General features: G+C 31.2%; 2 protein-coding genes across 3 annotated transcripts in view; one reads left to right on the top strand and one right to left on the bottom strand.

The window, feature by feature from the left end:
• Positions 1-6: 6 nt before the first annotated feature.
• Positions 7-24096, top strand: part of LOC126750086 (ecto-NOX disulfide-thiol exchanger 2) — a 53725-nt gene continuing 29635 nt past the window's right edge. Inside the window, exons 1-6 of one of the 2 annotated variants that reach the window (XM_050459589.1) lie at positions 7-132; positions 485-646; positions 18315-18400; positions 18455-18690; positions 21985-22153; positions 22206-22397. In XM_050459589.1, the coding sequence (XP_050315546.1) occupies positions 589-646; positions 18315-18400; positions 18455-18690; positions 21985-22153; positions 22206-22397 (741 nt within the window). In that variant the 5' untranslated portion in view covers positions 7-132; positions 485-588. Of the gene's footprint in view, positions 304-484; positions 647-18314; positions 18401-18454; positions 18691-21984; positions 22154-22205; positions 22398-24096 lie in introns of both variants that reach the window. The other variant, XM_050459588.1, reaches the window with a different exon arrangement.
• Positions 995-5690, bottom strand: LOC126750090 (zinc finger protein 583-like). Its single transcript, XM_050459595.1, has 2 exons — positions 5354-5690; positions 995-2065 (listed from the first exon to the last, which is right to left on the bottom strand). The coding sequence occupies exons 1-2, from the start codon at positions 5471-5473 to the stop codon at positions 1190-1192; spliced, it is 996 nt and encodes a 331-aa protein (XP_050315552.1). The 5' UTR covers positions 5474-5690; the 3' UTR covers positions 995-1189.

The following is a 24096-nucleotide window of genomic DNA, read 5'->3' as shown; positions in this document are numbered from 1 at the left end:
TGTCACTACTGTCATTATCACCTGATTTTGCACAAATTTTTAACTTAGTATTGTGCAATAATAATAATAATAATTATTATTATTAATTTCATTACTAGGCGAATAAAATAATAGTAAAAACCCTCTTGTAAGGTACTGAAACGGATAGAACATAAAGAAATGCATAAAACCTACTAACCATTACTAAGGTTCATACAATTAATTACAATCAATAGCCTGCCCTTCATCCTTAACAATTATTAGTTTTTTTTTAATAACTTTTTAATATAATTATGTCCAGAATGGCTTCAAGTGAGACTCGAGGTAAAGCAATAAACTTTTCACCTTCTTATTTACACATAATTCAATATAACAGTTGTTGCAAGTGAATAGCTTAGACACAACACCTTTAAACTCACATTTTACATCATGTATGATTCTCATTTTGGTTTAGTTAGTAAATCACTTTCTATCTTAGTGAGTTATTTATAATGGATCTCCACAGGTAACATTAGTGCAGATAGAGACTATAGAGGAGGAGACTACAGTCCAGATAGAAGAAGAAGGGCAAGGAGTCGAGACAGATCTTTTCATGATTCTGATTCTAATATGTCCAGTACCATTGACGTGGTTCCTCCTAGTAGTGATGCTAATGTTTTTATGATGGGTAAGAAAATATGGTTCATTTTAAGAAGTTGAAAAATGCATGAATAACTCAAAAATTGTAATGTTGAGAAGGTACTTTTTGATTAAGAACTTCAACAGCTTTCATATGAAACTCAAATCAATTTAATTGTTGTATAAGTTTTCAATATATTAAAATTTTTTTACCTGTAGAAGAACTTCTTACAAGGACCTTCTCGGTAAAGACACTTATGAAATAAACATGAATAAAATAATTACATGAATTTTCAAAATATTTTGATGTTTGTAAAGCCATTGATAGTATCAACATTTTTGCAATCCATCAAAAAACTACTCATTAATTGCCAAATGGTTAAAGAAACTCATCAGCCTCCATAATTATTCACTTTATTATCAAAATATAAAAAAAAATCCATGCCATAAGTTTTACTATAAAACAAATTCAACCATTTACAATTAATATTGCCTCTATTATCCTAAGAGCATTTTTCCTTATCATCACCGACCAGACACACTGGCCGTCACACTTTAATCTCATTTTTTTTACCATTCAATGTCACCAGAATTATCTTGTTCGCTTTTTGATATGGTGACTCCCACTCTGCGCCAATCTCTTCTTGTGCACCTTCCTGTGTTTCGCCAAATGGTCGGATCGGGCAAAAGCCTTTTCACACAACTCACATTTATAAGGTTTTATGCCTGAGTGGGACCTTTTATGACGTGCCAGTTCATCTGATCGCGAAAATCTCCAGGTACAATTGGCCCAATTGCACACAAAAGGTTTCTCACCAGAGTGTCTTCGGAGATGTGCCTTCAGATGCGAAGACTTTGCATAGATCTTTTGACAGTCCACTATGGGGCAAGTGAGATATTTCTCATCATCATTTGAGGGTAATTTGTAGTTGTGATGATGGTGATAATGGTCATTTCTTTTGTGACTTTTGGGTTTTGTGGTTGTAGGGCAAGTCGCTTCGTATAATAAGTTCCGTCTTCGTCGGTTTCTCTCGTCGTTCATGTGAGGGAACATGTTGGCGATATCCTGTTGGGGTTCCCGCGTATGCTCGTTAAAAACGAAACTGTAATCCAAAGAGTTGTTCACTGAAAACTCACTGGGTTGTTCCAAGTCCAAACAGTCTGTGAAACTTGAATGTGAGTGTAGGTTTAAGTCCACCCCGAGCACTGACAGAGGGTACTGGTCCAAAGAGGAGCTGCTGTCCAAAAGAGTGTCCAAGTCCACACAAGAATCTTGCTCATTATTGTCCAATAAACTCTTAATAATACTGTCCAAAAATTTATCGTCACCATTGATAACGGTATAGTCAATTTTATTGTCCGCGTCACTTTTAAATCCTTCGAATGAACAGTCCAAAGTGTCTTCCTCAAATGGTAAAAAGTCCAACAAGGAAGTCAGCTCGAGACTATCGGACGCCATATCGGTGGCCTGAAAAAACACCACATACTGTTATAAAATGAATAACATATGGAAATTTACTACTGTACAATGCTCAATGGACCTATATATAAGTTGACACTAAATTGAATTAAATTACATTAGTTAAGTTGGTGTATATTTAAATGGCACAGAGATAATATACCTTTTGATGAATAAGGCACCATTGTGGTTGGCACTGATTGAAGAAATTGAGAAAGCATTATACTACATGTGTATGTATTTGCAAGATTTCTTATACTCATATTTTTTGTTTATTACACTATATAATTTAATTATTTTTTGGTAGTAAAAGGATTTTGCAACTTTGAAAATTTTGTTGAGTACAAAAATCCAGATCTCAAAAACTATAAGGGGTATGACAAAAAAATACAACACTTTTAAGTATTTAAAGGATGATACCAGGTACTTGAGTTATTCAAATGCCTGGGATAGACCCTAAAATTACTTTAATAATAATAATAATAATAATAATACTTCTTTATTTGCTCAAATACATCCAACAGCTTAGCATCGTCAAAAGGTATAGACTGTCAAACGCCAATAATACAGTGCACAAAGGGAGACATTAATCTATCAGAGTTTTACCTACATAACTTAGTAAATAAAAAAAAAATAAAATTAAACAAAATACAATTTTGGTTTAGAAATGCATTAGAAATGCTCACAAGTATGTATGAAACATTTGTTATACAGGTATAAAAGTATAGTATTCGATAAATGTTGATAGACTAGGTTAAAGACTATTGTAGAATTCTTCCAATGAGTATGGACAGATCTCCAAAATCAGGTTTTTCGTTACTTGCTTAAATCTATTTAAATGTAGTTGTTTTGTGGTTTCGGGTATTGCATTAAAAAGTTTTATGGCATTAGTCATATAGCCCTTATGGGTCAGACTAAGCCTGTGTTGTGGAAGTAAAAGATTTCCCCCATGTCTGGTGTCATATAAGTGCCTACTATTTACTGTGCTAAATCTAAAAGAGTATGTTCTGGCAAATATCAGACATTGGTGAATGTATAGGCCAGGCGTTGTCATGATTTTTAAATTTTTGAATAAAGGTCTACAACTATCTGTTGGTTTTTTGTTTTCTAGAATTCTGAGTGCCGATTTTTGCAACTTAAATGCTCTCTGGTTGTTTACAATTAAAGAATAAAGTTCTATAGTCAATTAAATCAGCTCCAAATGCCTGGCAGATACATTTGAGTACCTAAATGATTATTCCAGACACTTGAGTCATTTGAATGCCTCGGATAGACTCTAAATTTACTTTTGATTGTTTAGAATTAAAGAATAAAGTTCAATACTCAATTAAATTAGCTCCAAATGCCTGGAAGATGCTTTTGAGTACTTAAATGATTATTCCAGGCACTTGAGACATTTGAATGCTTCAGATAGACTCTAAATTTACTTTTGATTGTTTAGAATTAAAGAATAAAGTTCTTTACTCAATTAAATTAGCTCCAAATGTCTGGAAGATGCTTTTGAGTACCTAAATGATTATTCCAGACACTTGAGTCATTTGAATGCCTCGGATAGGTCCTAAAATTACTTTTGATTGTTTAGAATTAAAGAATAAAGTTCTTTATCCAATTAAATTAGCTCCAAATGCCTGGAAGATGCTTTTGAGTACTTAAATGATTATTCCAGGTACTTAAGTCATTTGAATGCCTGGGATAGACCCTAGATTTACTTTTTATTGTTTAGAATTAAAGAATAAAGTTCTTTAGTCAATTAAATTAGCTCCAAATGCCTGGAAGATGCTTTTGAGTACTTAAATGATTATTCCAGGCACTTGAGACATTTGAATGCTTCAGATAGACTCTAAATTTACTTTTGATTGTTTAGAATTAAAGAATAAAGTTCTTTACTCAATTAAATTAGCTCCAAATGTCTGGAAGATGCTTTTGAGTACCTAAATGATTATTCCAGACACTTGAGTCATTTGAATGCCTCGGATAGATCCTAAAATTACTTTTGATTGTTTAGAATTAAAGAATAAAGTTCTTTACTCAATTAAATTAGCTCCAAATGCCTGGAAGATGCTTTTGAGTACTTAAATGATTATTTCAGGCACTTGAGTCATTTGAATGCCTCAGATAGACTCTAAATTTACTTTTGATTGTTTAGAATTAAAGAATAAAGTTCTTTACTCAATTAAATTAGCTCCAAATGCCTGGAAGATGCTTTTGAGTACTTAAATGATTATTTCGGGCACTTGAGTCATTTGTATGCCTCAGATAGACTCTAAATTTACTTTTGATTGTTTAGAATTAAAGAATAAAGTTCTTTACTCAATTAAATTAGCTCCAAATGCCTGGAAGATGCTTTTGAGTACTTAAATGATTATTCCAGGCACTTGAGTCATTTAAATGCCTTGGATTGACTCTACAATTACTTTTGATTATTTAGAATTAAAGAATAAGGTTCAATACTCAATTAAATTAGCTCCAAATGCCTGGAAGATGATTTTGAGTACCTAAATGATTATTCCAGGCACTTGAGTGATTTGAATGCCTGGAATAGACCATAACATTACTTTAGATTGTTTAGGATTAAAAAACAAAGTTCAATACTCAATTAAATTAGCTTCAAATGTCTAGAAGATACTTTTGGGTACTTAAGAGGTTTATCCTAGGCACTTGAGTTATTCGAATGCCTTGGATAGATCCTAAAATTACTTTAGATTGTCTAGAATAAAAAAAAAATAATAAAAAAATTTTAAAGTCTGAAACTCAATTAGATTACCTGGAGATCCTTTAAATGGAATATGATAAGTCATTCAAATACGTGGGATAGACGCTAAAATAATTTTAGATTTTTTGTTTGGCACACAATATAAAAATGCCTTAATTTAATTAATTTTTTTTTTGCAATTTTGATGATTGAATAATCAAAAATGCGTCAGATCTTGAGAACTATAAGGGGTATAACCTTGTAGATGGCATCAAAATGACGAGAATATGCAAAAACTATGGGAATTATAAAGAAATATGTCATAGTTTTTCCACGATCGTGGTCCAAACTTTGACATTTGTTAAAATTTCATACAATCCAATTATTTAACATTTATTTATTAATACAATAACACGGCCGCCTTATCATGCCATTGAAATAAACTTCTTAAAATAGCATCTTATCAAAATTTTTATTATGAATCACACAATAAATAGTTTTTAAAAGCGGTGAGGGTCTGAGGCATTTTTTGACAATAAATGCCTCAATATAACATACATTTTCGATTTATTTAAATACTTAGCAGATAACATAAAATGAATTACCTCGTAAAAAATCTTCACTCTAGTACCACCACCAACACAATCAACAACAAAATGCACAAACCGGTACGAGATGAACAAAAATCGGATGTGAATTATCACAACAAAGTGGTGTATGGTCATCGACTGTAACCGAATTAAATCACGTCGTGCCGTTTTATAAGCACCACATGCCCTCCTCAAAACGCTCCCGAGGGATTCTTCTGAAAACGTTTTTTTTTTTAGTCGGAATTTAATTGTCGATTCGGGTTCTGCTATGGTGTCACTTATTGCCTAGTACTAACTAATTTCGGTTTACGTAGCATCCCTGGAGATTAGCCAGTCTGTTATTGTTTTGTTATTTGGAATCTAAATGTATATCCGTTACCGGGAAGAGTACGGTGTTATTGGTACAGCGGTACTAAACAAGCATCATTTTTGTGGTTATTTAATCTTAATAATGTAATTAGCCGGGTTCCACTCGGCTGATCGGTTGTTATTATTTTTCTTTTTTTAATTTAAGTAAGATGCTTTGATTGGCGTCATTTTTGTCTATTGGTCCTACAGAAATCAACTGCCTGGAATATATTTTTTTTAAATTAATGAATTGCCTAAAATTGAAGTAGTAAGCTAACCGTCTTTGGGCTATTTTAAGGAAAATTCAAGCAGGATAAATAATTTTTTATTTAAGATAATAGTAAGCAAACAGGGTGATTCACGATCGATAGTACTTTAGCCGTATATAGAAAACGGAACGTATGAAAATTTGGTAACCATCGTAACAGACAATGCTCTATCGGTCAAAAATATCTTCAACACTGCAGCGTTGCCGCTCATACAGGGTGTCCTATTTGCTATGTGTGGCTATTGCTATGTCTGAAACTATATGAGATACGAGGGCGGTTAAATTAGAAAAAAGTTTCCAATTTTGATGCTTATTCTGAATCCTTTTACAGCGTTGCAAAATGTTTTTTAGTTCGTGAGTTACAGGGTGACTTATAAAAAACGCCATATTTTGTTAGAATTATTATTTTTTTAAATATTGATTTTAGAAACTTACTTTTAATTACAAAGTTTTATAATTTTTGGTGGTCTACAAAACTTCATCTTGGCAACAGCTGTCAACTTCTTTTTTTTTAAATACGGACCTGTATTTTTTATAACTTATTTTAAAAGCATTTTTTATAGATGTATCTCATTCATACGTTCATTAATTTCAACGTATTAATACAGCAAACAGTTAATTTTTTTGGTTGGTATTTAAAAATATGTAAAAACACTAAAATAATATAAAAGTGGTAATATTAATAATATTTTCATTTTAGACACAAAATTGCTTGGTTTTTTAAATAATTTTTAAAGAGTGTCCTACTTGCTTAGCTGTCATCAATTTATTTATTCAATAATCATCTGCTGAATAACATTATTGCTTCTAAGTGTTAAACATAAATATTAAAAGGAGGTAATTAAAAAAAAAATAAATATTACAACAATGATCTGACTAACTTTATAATAAATTTATTTTTAATAAACAATATAAGCATTTGCGCGCATTGGCTATAATTTTTCTTTGAATGTTGTTGAATAAATTGAAATTTTATTGCACGCTTCCCTTATTTTTAAACTTAGGCCCTCTAAATTTTGAGTCGTAGTTTGATAAACCTGGTTCTTAATAAAACCCTATATGGAAAAATCCATGGGTGTTATGTCAGGCGATCTTGCGGGCCAATTTATAGGACCGTTATTACCAATCCAACAAATATTAACATGAATAAAAACTGGCGCGAAAGCTTGATGAGTTCTGTCAAAAATATTAATTTTTGTTTGATAATCATGACAACGCAGACTTCAACTACTGTCACAGCCAACTAAATTGAACGGATAATATCAATAAGTATCATAATTTAAAACCACATTTTTTAATATTAGGGTTCATAGGGTAACACAAATAACCACTAGTTTAATAAGCTTAAGCTTTTAATTAATTACATTTTAAAACATAAGGAAAAGAATAAAAATTTAAAAGTATTTAAGTTTTTAGCAATTAAAAAAGTCAGATCCGCACTAAGGAAAAATTCCTGATGATGGTTATTAATACGTTGAAACGTTGAGAAACATATGAATGAGGTGCATCATTTTTAAGGGGAATAAAAATTGTTTTCAAAATAAGTTATAAAAAATGCAGGTTCGTATTTAAAAAAAAAAAAGAAGTTGATAGGCGTTGCCAAGAAACCAAATGTCATACAAAAAATTACAGGTGAAATTTTGTAGAGCACAAAAAATTATAAAACTTTGTAATTAAAAATAAGTTTCTAAAACCAATAGTTTTGGAAATAATAATTAAAATAAAATTTGGCGTTTTTTTATAAATCACCCTGTAATTCACAAACTAATAAACATTTTGCAACGCTGTAAAAGGATTTAGAATAAGCATCAAAATTGGCAACTTTTTTCTAATTTAATTGCCCTCGTATCTCCTATAGTTTCGGAAATAGCAAATAGCACCTTGTATAGAAAAATGGCAACACCTTTGATTTTTTAAATAAAACACCCTATATATTTTGACTCCCTGCTTTATTTTGTGTCTTTTTTAATCATACTTCTCTATACCAATCTTCCTTAAAATTCCGTGTTTTTTGTTAATAACCAAGGGACAACTAATTGTTTATTTCTCAGCTATTTAGGTTCCTAAAAAGCTGAAATTTTAAAGGTCACTTTAAGAGACGATCTTGATTAACGTCCTATATCGACGATCTTGAGTATATCTTTCATTTACTAAAATGGTGAACTGTTCTTTTTTTTTAAATAGAACAACATTATATTAAATTTTTTTTTGATGGACCGTTAAAATACCTTTAATTTAATATAACATATTCCTATATAACATTCCCTATGAAAATGGCACAATGGTATAATAAATGACAGTTTATACTTTACTGTTTTTTAAAAAATATTGGTACAGGGTTTTGAAAAAAAATTGGAGAGGCTCGATTTTTCAAAATTTCACAAAAGTCCCATATCTCAAAAATCAGTAAAAATAAAGTTCTGAAAAATTCTACACATATTCCAAGTATTATTTAACTAGACACCTATTTCAGTGTTTTGTAAAAAATTAATAGGGTTTTGTGAAAAAAAAATTGTTTTGGAGGAATCGATTTTTTATTTAAAAAATATACAAAATGTCCATAACTAACTAAAAAACCAGTAAAAATTAAATATAAATAATATATATATATTTATTTAGCAATATGTGCTACGTATTGGTATTGGAGGATTGATGATTCGGCACTGGAGGTACTTGTATCTGCAATTAATCATTCTTTAAATAATGGCCAATTTCCCAATTGTCTTAAAGTAGCCAGAATCATGCTTTTGTTTAAGGGGGGAGCTTCAAAATCACCCTCTTCTTACAGACCAATAGCATTGCTTTCCACCCTTTCAAAAATCATCAAGAAATTGGTTAAAAAGCGACTTATGTCATATTTAGCTGAAAAGCAAATTATAAGATCGGAGCAATTTGGGTTTCAAAGTGCCAAGGGCACATCAGATGCAATCTTTTCATTCTATGAGTCCTTATTTTTGAGCTTGAACAGTGGTGATATTGCTGCAGCAGTGTTTTGTGACTTGACCAAAGCATTTGACTGTGTTAGTCACGAAATACTGCTGTGGAAGCTTCAGCGGTATGGATTCAGAGGTCTGGCTTAGTGGTTTGGGTCTTATATGCATACTAGAATGCAGAGTGTTTCTGTGGATGGTGCCCTTTCAAGGGAGCAGCTTGTGACTCATGGTGTTCCTCAGGGTTCAGTTCTTGGGCCACTTCTATTCCTCATTTATATTAATGACATGGCCAATCTTAGGATCTCAGGTAAATTCATTCAGTTTGCGGATGATTCAACAATTTTATGGCATGACACGAGTGCAATGAATCTAAATACCACAGTTAACAGAGATATTGTTGAAATCAAGAAATGGTGTGATTCCAACAAACTGTGTTTAAATATCTCAAAAAGTAGTGTTATGAACTTTAAATGCAATTTAAATAATGTCTTTTTGGAAGATCACATTCTAAACAACTTAGACGAAAATAATTTTTAAGGTTTATTTATTTATTATTTATTTTGCAAAAGAGAGCGATCCGACGTCTGTGTAATGTGAGTATGAGAGAGTCTTGCAAACAGCTATTTATCACTCATAAAATCCTAACCCTTCCTGCCTTATTTATATTGGAATATGTTTGCCTCGTTTATAAGAAATTTAGTGAACACAACTAATAGGCATGAATATAGCAGTCGACGAGCTAATGATGTGCTCTTGCCTATGCCTACAAGTTCACTGATCAAAAGAACTTTTATATTTGATGGTAAAAAACTCTTTAATAATCTTCCTGCAGATTTGAAAGGTATAGGTAGCTGGAAACTTTTTAGAAAACGTGTTAAAAAACTCTTAGTTGCAAAGGGCTATTATAAAATAACTGAATTTTTGTCGGATAGATTTTAGTCATTTTTACCTTTTTGTTGCAGGACTTTAGGTATATTCTTTATATTTTTTTTATACCATATCATTTCGCCTAAATTTATTTCTGTGATTAATATATTTTTTTTTTAACAGTTTTACATTTAATAAAATTGTATATTTCGGGAGTGAATAACATCTGTTTGTGTTATACATATTGATACTCTTGACATTACATTAGCTTTGTATGTTTTGGTTCAGAGTCTTGGAGGAGTATTTCTGAAGAATGGGGATGTTGTTGGTTTTACCGGTATAGGTAAACCATATTCATGGAAGCAGAATGCCTTTAGGATGATGGACCATAGCATGCTAAATAACCTTTTTACATGTTTGTGTATATGTTTTTCTTTTGTACAGCTTTGTCAACAAATTTACTTTTATGACAATAAAGCATATATTGATTGATTGATTGATTGATATGTATGTCAATAGAACATCTAGAACATAAATTATTAAAAATATACATAACACACTTAAATTGTTAAACATTGTATATTCAAATTCCTGGAATAATTTAACTACACACCTTTTTCGGCGTTTTTTAAAAAAATAATAAAATTTTGAGTAAAATGCCCATATTTCAAAAAACAGTCGAAATACATTTTTGAAAATTTCTATACATATTCCCAGAATAATTTGACTGGACACAAGCTTCAACGTTTTTAAAAAAGTGTACAGAATTTTGAGAAAAAAATATTTTTTGGAAAGATCGATTTTTTTTTTCAAAAATTTCCTAAAATGTTTATAACTCAAAAACCAGTGAAAGTTAAATTCTGAAACTCTACACATATTCCTGGAATAATTTGACTAGACATCTATTTAAGCGTTTTTCAAAAAATTATTATTTCGAGAAAAAAAATTATTGTTGGAAAAATAAAATTTCGAAACGTTTTTCTAAGTTAATTTAATTGAGCGCCCATTTTAGGAAATTTAAAAAAATTTACAGAATTAAAAAAAAAAAAATTTAGAGAGGCCGATTTTATTTTTTTGAAATTTCATAAAATGCCCGTCCGTGAAAAAAAAAATCTGAAAATCTCCGTACCTACATATTCCTGAAATAATTTAACCACACACCTGTTTTAGCGTTTTTTAGTGATCAATTTTTATTTTTTAAATTTCCAAAATGCCTCTCAACTCAAAAAACAATGGCAACAAAATTCCAAAACTTTCTATACATGTTCTTAAAGTACTTTATCTAACTGAACACATATTTCAGGATCATTTCAAAAATTTCCTATAATAATACTTTTTTTTACTTTTACCTATAATTAACGAAGTATTTTGTAGTAAAAATAGTTTTTTTTTGTCCATTGGTTGAAAATCTAAATACAATGTGTTAAATTTTCTACATGTTCCTTTTCTTTAAATTAAGTTTATTATAAAACATAACGGTAAAACTATAACTAAAAAATCACTGTCATTTATTAAACCATTGTGACATAGCTAAGTAATTTACAAAATAAAAATGTATAAAATGATCAAATTTGATGAAAATAAGTATTTATTTCTAAAACGTGGCTATATTAAGGTATAGGAATGTGTTATATTAAATTAATGGTATTTTAGCTGCCTATTAGAAAATTAGATAAAATATAGGGTGTTTTATTCAAAAACATTGATTTTGAGATTGAAAATCGCCATTTTAGCAAATGAAAAATTTTAATTTAATTTTCAACGACCCTGCATAATGCTCATTAAATCAGACTATAAAGAGTTAATTAAGATGGTCTCTTAAAGTGATGTTAACAATTTGAGGAACTTAAATAGCTGAGAAATAAACAATTAGTTATCCCTTGGTTTTCAAAATGAAACAGGGAATTAAATTATTTAAAAATATATAGGGTGTTCCATTTAAAAAATCAAAGGTGTTGCAATTTTTCTATATAAGCGGCAACGCTGCAGTGTTGAACCATGTAGTCTATTACCATACTTACCAAATTTTCAGAAAAATGCTTCGTACCATCGATCATTAATCATCCTGTATATGCATACATGATTTCCTATACTGTTATGTTAATTTGTTTTAAAATTCAGCGACTGAATAATAGGATAAATTTACATTCAGCTCCCTTTTTATCTGTAAGTATGTTGTAAATCACTTTAAATATAAAGGCTGCTTCCTTATAAATAATATTAATATAATCATCTAACAATAAATCACAATATACTGTTCTCTACTAATAAAACTGATTGTTCACCTATAAATGTTAGAAGAATGTAACCATATGATAATTAAATGAGATAAATTCTTCTGTAAAACAAATAAAGTTTTTAAAATGAATTATTAGTCTTTATATCTGTTAAGTTTTAAAATATTATTTAGATGTATAGTTTTTTTTTCCTTGTTTTATTTTGTCTAGGTATAGTTTTTTATGTAGGTTATAGGTATTAGTTTTTATCAACAGTAGTAAGCACTTTTTTACTGTACCTAATAACTATATTCACGATAAATACATTTAAAAAAAGTAAAAAAAAGTAGTCTTAGTGATGCATTTTGATGAGGTCTTAACACTTATTTTTACCGATCAATCAACAAAAAATCAAAAACATAAATATTCTCACAATGAATATTGACAAAATTGCTTAAAATTGACATTTTATTTTGTGGTGAAAAGACTTCCTTCAGAAGAAAGAAAGTATCTTTAAAATTAATTAATTAATTATGAAGTATAGTATAAATTAATTATGAAGTATTAATTATAAATTAACAAAATATCTTTAATAAACAATTTTATTTCTCTATTTCGCTCTCAATTCCTAAATATTCCATATGATAACCAGCATTTCATCACGACCCTCAATGATGTTCTTAAAAATAGAAGAAAAATCTAATTTTTATTTTTTTATTATTGTCTAAATTTTCTGTACACGTTTATACAGTGTGGTGACTTTAACTGGAATAAATTCAGTTAAAACTAATCAAAATTTATCTCGCAAAATTCCTGAGACCCGTCGATTTTTTTAATTTTTTTCACATTTCAAGATTTCACATTCCTGACATTGTTGTAGTGTCACTGTTAAAGTGAATTTCAACCAGTTGTTAAATAAGTTAACTTATATTGAAAAAATGCCTTATTTATCCGAATCCCACAAGATTGAAATCTTAATGATGATTGGTTATGGGGACAGAAGTCGTACTCAGCTAGAGGTTGTCCACTTATTCAGGCAGAAATATCCAGATTTGCCACCTATTAACCAAGGTACGGTTAGTAAAATCGAAAGCAGATTTCGAGAAGTTGGGCACGTGAGGGATGTTTCAAGACAAAGGTCTTCTAAAATCGATGAAAACACCCAATTAAATGTATTGTTAGCGATGGAAGAAAATCCGGTAACTGCAGCCAGAGGAGTAGCTCGCGAAAACTCTATTCATCATAAATCTGTGCTAAAAATTTTAAAAAGTGCAAACAAACGACCTTATAAAATGCAACCCGTTCAAGAGTTATTGGAAGACGATCCAGATCGCAGAGTTCAGTTCTGTGAATTAATGATGAACGCCATTGACGAAAATCGCATATCTTCGGAGTGGATCCTTTTTTCTAATGAGGCTACATTCACCCTAAATGGCCATGTTAATAAGCAGAACTGTCGCTACTGGTCTGACGAGAACCCACACTGGCTAAGGGAAACTAATACACAATATCCCCAGAAAATTAATGTTTGGGCTGGCATAATTGGCAGGCAAGTTATAGGGCCCATATTCTTCAATTATACTTTAACTGGGGAAAGATATCTAGAATTTCTTGAACATAAACAGTTCCAGCCTTACGTGCCTTATATCCGAGTCAGTTCGATCCAGATTTGTATGATGAAAGAATCTGGATGCAACAAGATGGTGCTCCCCCACATTATGCAAACCAGGAAACCTAGACGAACTCAAAGAACGTATTAGGCAAGAAATCCGACAAATATCTTCAGAAGTATTAGAAAATGTCAGAAACGAATTTTATTATCGTCTTGGGCTTTGCCAACAAGTAAATGGTGCTCCTTTTGAGCATCTTATACATTAAACGCAACTTTTTATAATTTAATGGTTTTTATTTTTTTTTCGTATTTCTCCTTTAGATAATCACAAAAGTATATGGCAATTTAATCAAGAAAAAGGGCTTTTTTCAATGAGAGTTTAAAAAAAGTTGCTTTCCATTTGAAAAAAATAAGTTGGGGTTAATTTGGACCCCCCCTGTAGGTGAAAAAATACAAAAACTATCTTGAAATGTGAAAAAAAAATAAACAAAAATCGACGGGTCTCAGGAATTTTGCGAGATAAATTTTTATTAGTTTTAACTGAATTTATTCCAGTTAAAGTCACCACACTGTATGTGACTTTATAAACTATAAATTCAAGCACTATATCATTATGATTTTCAATTATGACATAATGCTTCAAAAGTACTTAAAGGGAATCTTAATGACTCTAAGACTTTGTTTTTGAATTTAAGTAATTTCAAGATTTTATTACAGGCATTTGAGTGCATTTGGAAATGCCTGGAATAATCCTTTCGGTACTCAAATGTTTTGCCTTTCTGAATCCAATGAGACCATTCAGAAGGTCGTATTTCCTGATGGTAGTTTTCGAGGTATCGATATTTTTTAACTAAATTTTGGAGTCCAAAATTCTACTCAGTTTCCATCATAACTGTTAATAATTGTTTATTTCTTCCAGGCATTTAAGGCAATTTTTATATTAATAAGGGGCAGAAAAAAAACTGATTTTTTGACTTCTTTTAATATAAAATGCAACTTTCCTTTTATGCTTTATTTCAAATTATTCTTTTTCTTAAAAGGTACTTTTTAAATATTTGAATTTATCTTGTGATCTTCACTCAGTTGCTATGGAGTTTAGTTCAAAAGAAAGTAAAAAAAAATCACACTTTTGTAGTTTTTTCCAAATTTATCTGTCAACACCCGTAAAAATAATACGCGGATCCGATTAATAAATATAGTGATTGTGGATACCCTTCATCAAGATTCTTATGATCGTGATCATGCTCAAAGTTCGAATTAATTAAATATTTTCAAAATTTTATTAATAAGGGCAATACTCTTTGAGTATTTAAAGGATCATTCGAGGCACTTAAATCGTTCAAATGCGTGGAATTAGTGATGCAATTTGTGAAAAAAACCATGCTGTGTATTTTTTTTTTCACAAATTGATAAAACTGTAAGAATTTAGAGCAAAATGAATTAAAATTTATAAGAAACACTAGACATAAAAAAGTACCAGAACCCAATTTTTCTGAAGAAATGCAAATTAAAAAGAATGCTCTAACATAAATACATAAAAAGATTACTGATATTCCTTTTTTTAGTATATTACAGGCATTTAAGTAATTTCAGTGCCTGGAATAGACTAAAATTACTTTAAATTGTCTAGAAATTAAAAGCAATAAAAAAAAGCCTGAAAGGATTATTCCAAGATTGTTGAAATTATCAAGAAAAAGTCGACAATCGTCTTCCAAACTTCCAGGCATTTTTAAATCATTCTAAATATAAAATTTAATTTTTTTCAATATACATATATCTGTTACTTCGATATTATTCACACAGCAGTACTAAACAATCATTATTTTTTCCCAGTATGCTGTTATTTAATCATAATGATATAATTAGTCTGGTTCCACGCGGACGATCAATAATAATAATTATTATTATCATTTTTAACAACGATTCTGGGATAATGTTTTTAAAATTTATATTTATTTCAATTAATCGTTCGGTTTCAAAGAAAGCATCAAAATATTTGTGATTCGATTCTTTAAACATATTAATTTAACCTTTAGCCTGGGTACTGGCACAGGCCGGTACCATTATCCTGAATTACTCTAGTAAGGTATAAGAAGTAAGTCTATAAGGAGAAGAAGTGAGTCTACTAAGAATAAGGGTCTGTACTCAAGTACACTCCCTTAAGTTTTTTTCAACTTTCAAGTTTATTGAAGTAATTAAAACATGGATTACTTTCATTTTGGTAATTACTACTTTTATTGGCGATTTTTTGTTCTACTTCTATGAAGTATCATTGCAATAATTTGGCATCTGCTTTATACTATGTAAATGCTTATGATTATCATCTAAAAGCATCAGATTTTTGTCTCGAATGCGTATTGGCATTGATAATTTCACTCAAGTACCTAGATTTTGCTTTATTTATAATTATTGTTAAGTTATTAAATAAGTTTTGTGTCTCTACAGGTAATTTATTGTAAATCGGAGGTTTAATTTTCACATCACTTTTAATTTTAATATTGTCAGATTTTTTGCATCTCTCATTACATATAACTAAAAAGGTTGTAATTTTGATCTTTTTCTGTAACAACAGGAGTCCAAAACTCTTGACTTCCCAAGTTTTTTAATTTTTTGTGGTCGAATTTTGTAATAGTTTTATTCACATTATTTATTAGTTTGATTAAAAAGCTGCAAAAAGATTGGTAAGTGGTCAGTTGCGTTATTATTTATTACTGCTGAAAATAGGTTTAAGTTGGTTTATGCAGGACTTGGTATCAGCTAATACCCTGATGAGTAATGTATGATGTATACACAAAAGAGAGGTCAAATAGGTATTTGAAGCAGCTGAATTACTCAAAATATCTATATTTATATCACCCAAAAAGATTTTAAGGTCTTGGACAAAGGTTTGTTCAGATGTGGAAAGTGATCTATTATCACAAGCCACTATATTAGAAGACAAATCTTTAATTTTAAACAGAATTTCAGTGAAGAAAGATCCTGGAATTAAAACTGCAGGCAATTTACTTTACCCACGGTTTTCGCAAAAAATCGATTTTCAAAATTTTGAAAAGCACGGGGGGAGGGATTGCAACTTTTTGATTGTAACTTTTGGTAAAATTCCAATATTTTGCCTATTTTTCTCGAAATTGATGACAGATTGACTGTACTAAAACACTGGAGGAATATTTTTAGGAGCTGAAGGTCTAAAACTATGTGACTTCAGAGAAGGGATGGCAGTGACCTTTGCATAGGATTTTTTACTTTTGAAGTTCTTTAGTTTATTATTTTTTCTTATAGCACATTAACAATTAATTGTTTATCATTTGCAACTGTAATTTTATCTTGAATTGTGTTTCTAAAACATTGTCACCTATTTGCAACAAAGTTCATATTGAATAGGAGAAGTTCGCAAAACACCATTCCAAAACTCATTTAGCTCCTTTTCAGCAACGTCACATTTTTTCAGCCTTCTTCTATCATTTATAGGGATGATTTAATCAGATATAGATAGATTTAATAAGGATTTAAAAAGTATTGATAACTTTTCACAGGATCACAACTTAAAATTAAATGCTTGCAAATGTTATATAATAATACTGGGTTGTGGCAAAAGTGCTTTTGAGGTTTCTTCCAATTTTCAGGAACAGATTCGAAATGTTCAGCTACCAGTAGTCAATGAGGTCAAAAATCTGGGCGAGTATTTTGACATTTCAAACTCATATCAAAAATAAACTTGAAATTGCATATATAGGCCTAAAAAACTATATGGTCTAAAAAACGGTATGGTAAATAACCATCTAATATTAAATATTATTTATGTAATTCACTAGTTCTCTCTTTGCTCGATTACTGTAATGTTTTATATTCTGATTCCTTGACTGAAACAACTGCTTACTCTATACAAAAACTCCAAAACTGCTGTATGCTTTTTCCATTCAAAATACCATTTATGAATCATATTTCTCCTTAAATAACAATTTTATTTTAAATATGAAAAATCGTAGAGAATGCCATATCTACACCTTTATTTATAACATTTTAAAAACACTAGATTTATAAATTTATTTAAAGACCCACAGCATAGAAACACAAATTTTTAAAAATCTTTTGTTTTTGAAGCCTCTCAACTTTGGAATAAATTGCCCGAGCAACGTTAAACAATTTTCAATAGGAGTATTTAAAAAATATATTCAAAATTATCTCCTTGAAAAACAGCAATGGAATGTTATATTTAATTTGAAATAAATACAATTGAGGTGTTAAAAAGCATGAAAATCGCTGTATACATTTTTTTATATGGCTTTGGTAAAATTTCTTTACAAGTAGCATTTGTTTACATGCCACGTTTTCCTTTGCACGTCTACCTAACTCCCTCTGGTTTTTCTTTTACTGTTAAAAAAAAAACAAAAACTGTATTATCATAAATTTGTATTAAGAAAAGTACTTATATTGGCCAGGTTAATAGTTACTTATTATTATTCTTTTTTAAAAAAGGGCCTTGCTACACAGGTTTGTACCTATGCTAACGGTTTCATAATCGAGGCATGGTCCTATTTATCATGATGGTTTATTAAAAATGTAAATTGATAATTATGTTTGTAATTTTATTGATAAATAAATTTATTTTGAATTTGAATTTAACTCCAACTGTAAACACACATGTATCATCGGCAAATATAAGCATTCCTAAAGTAACTCATACTTTCACTACACTTAAGGGTGCTTACTCATGAATTTACCTTACTTTTAGGTCACCAAGCCTTAGGCCAAATGGACAACGTAATGATGAACATGTTCGTGAACCCAACATTGATGGGCGGCATGAACAGTTACATGGTACCTCATTGATTCGTTGTTTCGTTTAATTTTTGCTCACTCGCTTATTGACAGGTGCCTCAAATGATGTCCACTGCCTCTAACATCATCACTCCTGGCGAGGAGAATTACCCGGTCGGAATAAACCCCGTGAAAGAGATAATCCACTATAAGTCTTGCACGTTGTTTCCACCCAGTCCCAATGCTCCTCCACCTACCACCAGAGACCGACCTCCGGGTTGTAAAACCGTCTTCGTGGGCGGACTACCTGAGAAGATCAACGAGGAGATTATCAATGAGGTTTTTGAAAGGTTCGTTAACTATTACTTATGTTACATCAGGTTGCCAATTGTAGTTAAGGGCTGATTTAGTAGTCAGTAGTCTGTGTAGGAAGAACTCCAACTATTCTCCTCTGAACAGCAAACTAATTACTGGAAGCCAGTTGGTCAGAGGGCGATCCAGAGTAACTCCCAAAAACTTCACTGTATCCACAGACTCTATTTATTTTAAAAATTATATCTGCATTCATCAAATCAAAACATGCTTTATTATCACAAAATACAAAGTATTTATGGACATAGCTTCCTATTAGATATATCATTCATCACATAAAGAGTGATTCAAAAGAAAAATCTAAATCTTTAAAGTAATAACAAGTAGCAAATCGAAGCATCATAAATATTTAAGAAAACTATAAGCAGAAACAAAAAATTAAAAATGTTAAAAAAAGAAAACATAGAAACCTTGTAGCACACATGGTTTATTCCCAGTCCTAATCAAAATATTCGGTAGGACTATAAAATGCTTTACTTTTAAGGAGTGGTAAAAATCAAAGTTTATTCATACTTTATATTAATTAGGAGATGGTTAAACATCTTAATGCTTGAATAAATAAGAGAGTTCCTAGTAAATTCACTTTTTGGAATGGGCATTACAATACAATACAAAATAGTTATTTATGTAACAAGTGTGTAAAATGGTCCTTTTTTGATCAATGGGAAACTTGTCGCATGAGCCGTAGGCGAATACATGGTGTACGCCCCTCCCTTTTCCAATGACCGCGTACTATCCAACCTAAAAACACTTAGTTCCTATGCCCCACCCTGTATATTAGAGCCTTTCAGCATTTTTTTCTTGTAAAAAACTTGATGTCTAGCCGCCACGGAATTAAAAAAAAATTCTAACCGGGCGCGGTTTGCTAACATTCGCATTCTTCTGACCTATTCTATGGCAATATTTGTAATTTCAGATCAAGCGTTTGTTGGATATTTTCTTTTAATTTTATTCCGTTATACAGTAATGCCTCAATAGTCCGGACTAATAAAAACGACGGTGATCCGGATTAACGAAAAATTCGGATTACTGAAACATGATGTCTTTTTACGTACATATATGTTTTTTATTAGGGAATATTATATGTCTATAGTTAAAAAATTGCCTACAAATATGTGATAAACGAGAAAAACATACAAATTAAAAGGATAAACTAAATTACATGTTTCCTATGTAGTAGGTACATAATAAAGCTAATTAAAAAAGTCTGTAATTTTTGCTTGCTTTACTTTTTCTTGGTTTTTCAGAAAAGCTATTTCTTTAAGTCTTTGAAGAACAAGAATATCATGCAATGGCACTCGTTTTTCTTCAGCCCACTTTAAGCATAAATTGAAGCCCTTCACTGCTTCATCATTTTTGACTCCTTTCTCTCTTCTTTGATTTTCGTCATCATCTTCACATTCTTCGCTGCTGCTATAATGCATTTCGTTGCTTTCTATCTCATCTAATGCCAAGTTGTCATAATTTTCAATCCAGTTATTCACTTCATTAGGATTTATCTCGTTTTCACTTAGTGTTTGGAGCATAGCCGAAACATCCGTTAAAGCTCGTAGCTTTTCCTGTAATTCCTTTAGCGAAATCAGATCATCGGCTTCGTATTCTAAATCATTACCTAAAACCGTTCCTTTTGGAATTACTTTTTCCCAACATTTTTTGTAAAACCTCTACAGTAAGTTTTGACCATGCATTGCTCAGTAAGTATGTTGCAGTTTTGAGATTTAAGGTCTTTAATACCTGGATAACATTTTCTTCATTTTGTGATAAAATGTGCGCCAAAAGGCTCTTACGGTAAAACAATTTAGTCAACCTTATGGCATTTTGATCCATGGGTTGCAGCGATGCTGTGCAATTTGGCGGAAGAAAAATTGTTTGGAAATGGCCCTCCTCACTTCTCAGTTCTTCTGGCGATCCATGGCTTGAGGCATTGTCAATGATTAAAAGACCACGTTCGGTTAGATTTTGGCTTCTTAAATACTCTTTTACTTGCCTAATAAACGAATTATGAAACCACTCTTTAAATATTGCAGATGTCATCCAAGCATTGCAGGAATTTTTGTACTCTACGGGTATGGGTACATTTTAAAATGCTCTGGGATTTTTTGCTTTTCCAATGACGAGAATTCTCAATTTGTGAGAACCATCTCCATTTTCACATGCCAGGGAAGTAACCCGCTCCTTACTTATTTTTCGTCCAGGTGCTGTCTTTTCTTGAGAACGAACAATTGTTTTTTTCCGGTAACATTTTCCAGTACAACGCTGATTCATCAGCATTGTAAACCTGCGCAGGAATTAAATTCAGGTCTTTCATTTTCTGTGCCAACATATTTTTAAAAGGCTCAACAGCAGTTTCGTCATTGGATAATTTCTCACCACAAATTTTTAAAGCTCTCAAACCATGTCTTTTTCTGAAATTTGCGATCCAACCTCGACTGGCTGCAAAATTCTCATTTCCATAAACATCGTTGTAGATTTGCTTTGCTTTGGCTCCTAAAATTTCATATGATATGGGAATGTGTCTGGAACGTTGCCTGCAAAACCATTCGAACAATCGCTTTTCCATTCTGGGTTATACAGGTTTTCTTAGTGTTTTCCTAGCTTGTGGTACGCTATCACAACCGCTAATAAAACTAAAAATAAAATACACAACATTAGTAAAAATAAAACGAAAATGTGGATGTGCCTACATCGTTATTATCGTTATTACATACTAGTATTCACTAGCTAAGGCTTTTCCACTCACGCCACGTTGTAATCTGTTCAGTATATCACGCTTTTGTTTTAAAGATAATGTTTTATGCTTTCGTCTTGGAGCCATGTTCCCCAGAATTGGTGTAGGAAGGCCAGGGAGCAATAAGTGTCGACTGTAATACCTATGTAACGTTAAAAACTAAACTTTCGCAAACTACCAATCGCGTACAAGCGAATCCGGACTATAACGTACATAATAGCGGCAAAATTCGTGTTCGGACTACTGAAGCATCCGGAGTAACGCATGTCCGGATTATCAAGGCTCTACTGTATTCCTTTAATCCATAAAGCCCAAGCTGCTTGACTTTTGAATTTTGTTCTAAGTTGTCTATTTTTAGTTGCAACTTCGACATTTCGTTATGACTTTCCTCCAATTTCGTGTTAAGATCGGTGACTTATGCATGCAATTTACCTATTTGTTCCGAGAATGTCTTCAAGCAGGCTTCTCCCAAGTTATGGAAGTTTCCTAGTATTAGTTATACTTTGTTATTATGCCAGCTTAAACTAATTGGATTTTCTGTTAGATGCGGAGAGATCAACACTTTACGTCTGAGCAAAAAGAACTTTTGCCACGTGAGATTCGTCTTTGAGGCGTCAGTGGACGCGGCGATTTTCCTCTCCGGATATCGGATCCGGATCGGGTCTAACGTGGATCCCGGATACACCGGTCGATTACACGTCGATTACGCTCAGGTGAGAATCTGGTATTTTCCATTAAACTGGATTAATTGGAGGAACTTTTTAGGCTCGAGATGACCAATACGAATATGAGTGCAGACAGAGACAGTTAGAGCGGGAACGCCGGCACAGGGAAAGGATGGAAGAAGAGAGATTGAAAAGGACGTCGCCTCCGCCGGTGACTCATTATTCGGATTCGGAGGCCAGTAATATCGCGGAGAAGATTAAGCACGATGATACGTTTACGAAAGCTTTACAGGTACTGAAAGTTCTAAAGTAGAAAAAAATATTAAAAATTCACCTTTTTCGGAAAGAAAGTGGTCAGCTTTTATGTAAAGCTAAAACCAATAAAATCGTTATATGAGTTTTCAAGATATTTGAATTCTTGTAAAGCTTTTGACTGCAGTATTAAGTTTTTTCTCAATCCATGGAAAAAATAGGCAATAACTCCAAAACGGTTGTATTTGCAAGGAAACTTGTAAAGACCTATTTGGTAAAGAAACTTATTAGTTTTTATATGAAACTGAAACCAATAAAATCGATATATGAGTTTTTAAGATAATTGGATTTTTGTAAAGCCTTTGACTGCATCAAGATTTTTTCAATCAATAAAAAAAGTACTAAATAAATTGGAAACTATTATATTTACAAGAAAACTTATTAAAATCTTTTTGATAAAGAAACTCGTCAGGTTTCATATGAAACTAAATCCAATAAAATCGTTACATCATAAAAGTTCATGTCGATGTGTAATGTATACATAGAACATACAAGATATATTTTGCACTTTCTTAGCTTTATAGGTATATACAGTGGATATAGCATGTTAAGTGGGTTGTAATAAAAATTATTTTCAATAAAACTCTCTACATAATATAAGTAATTATGTAGCGAAAAATGTTTATAATATCTTATGATTAATTTTTTTAATTATTTATTTATAAGCTAGCAATGATTATAAACCTAAAAATACATATTACTTCAAGCAACCCAGTCCAAGTAAATACAAACTATGCAAACCTAACAGGATTAAACCACAATACCAACAATATAACAATGTTTAATTTTAATTTTAGCTGTATAGTAGGGGAGACCGGGGCACGTTGGACACTTTTTGATAAAAACTTTTATAAGAAGAACAAAATTTGACTTGGAGCTTTCGTTTTCAAGTACCAATAAAACTACATATTTGGACATTAAAGTTTTCGTAAAAACAAAACATCAAAACAACTTTAAGATTTTTTTTTCACGCATTTTTATTTAATTACAAAATATGACCATATTGCCCCATACCGGGACACCTTGAACACATCAAAGGGGTACCATGGACATGACACTAAATATGTAAGGCTTAACTTAAAAACACCTATAAATGTAACATTCTATGCTTTATCCGATATTATAAGACTGCAAATCAATATTAAATCGATGTAAGCTATTTGCCCTTGCAGTTCGACCAATCTGAGCTGGAGAAGGAAGATGCAACACAATATTATCAAAATCTATAATAGACTGATCTTCTATAATAGGAAAAATAAAATTGTTACCTTGCTTGCGTAAAAAATTTACAGTTAACTCGCATTGACCCGAATGAATCTCTGTAACTTGCCCTATATAATACTTTAACGTTTTTTTTGTAACTAATTTAACCAACACAAAACTATTTGCTGAAACATCGGCAATGTCTAAAATAACTGGTTTTGGTTCTAGGTACGAACCATCCTCGTCACTGTCTGCCAGAATAACATTTGTATCGCTGTCACTGTCACTAATTTCATTTAAGTCCTTTTTCTTGGTTTTACTATATTTTCCCGCTAGTTCTTTAGAGATATCTTTTTTTACTGCTTTTACTTTAGGCACAGATTTACAGAATACAGATGCGAAAAACTGATCGAAAATACGCGTGCGAGCGCCAGACTTCAGACACGCCTCCTGGGTGATGGATTTCCATCACACGC

The sequence above is a fragment of the Anthonomus grandis genome, chromosome 2 (assembly GCF_022605725.1).
Source record: "Anthonomus grandis grandis chromosome 2, icAntGran1.3, whole genome shotgun sequence".
In the NCBI taxonomy this organism is placed as follows: Eukaryota; Metazoa; Arthropoda; class Insecta; order Coleoptera; family Curculionidae; genus Anthonomus; species Anthonomus grandis.
The sequence above is the reverse complement of the archived record's forward strand: the minus strand, read 5'-3'. Positions and strand labels throughout refer to the sequence as shown.

Bases quoted from the DNA above. Each gene is read 5' to 3' on its own strand.
- LOC126750090 (XM_050459595.1), bottom strand. From the start codon at position 5,473: ATGACCATACACCACTTTGTTGTGATAATTCACATCCGATTTTTGTTC. The intron at 2,066-5,353 runs GTAATTCATTTT...GTGTTTTTTCAG, and splicing joins GAGTGAAGATTTTTTACGAG to GCCACCGATATGGCGTCCGA.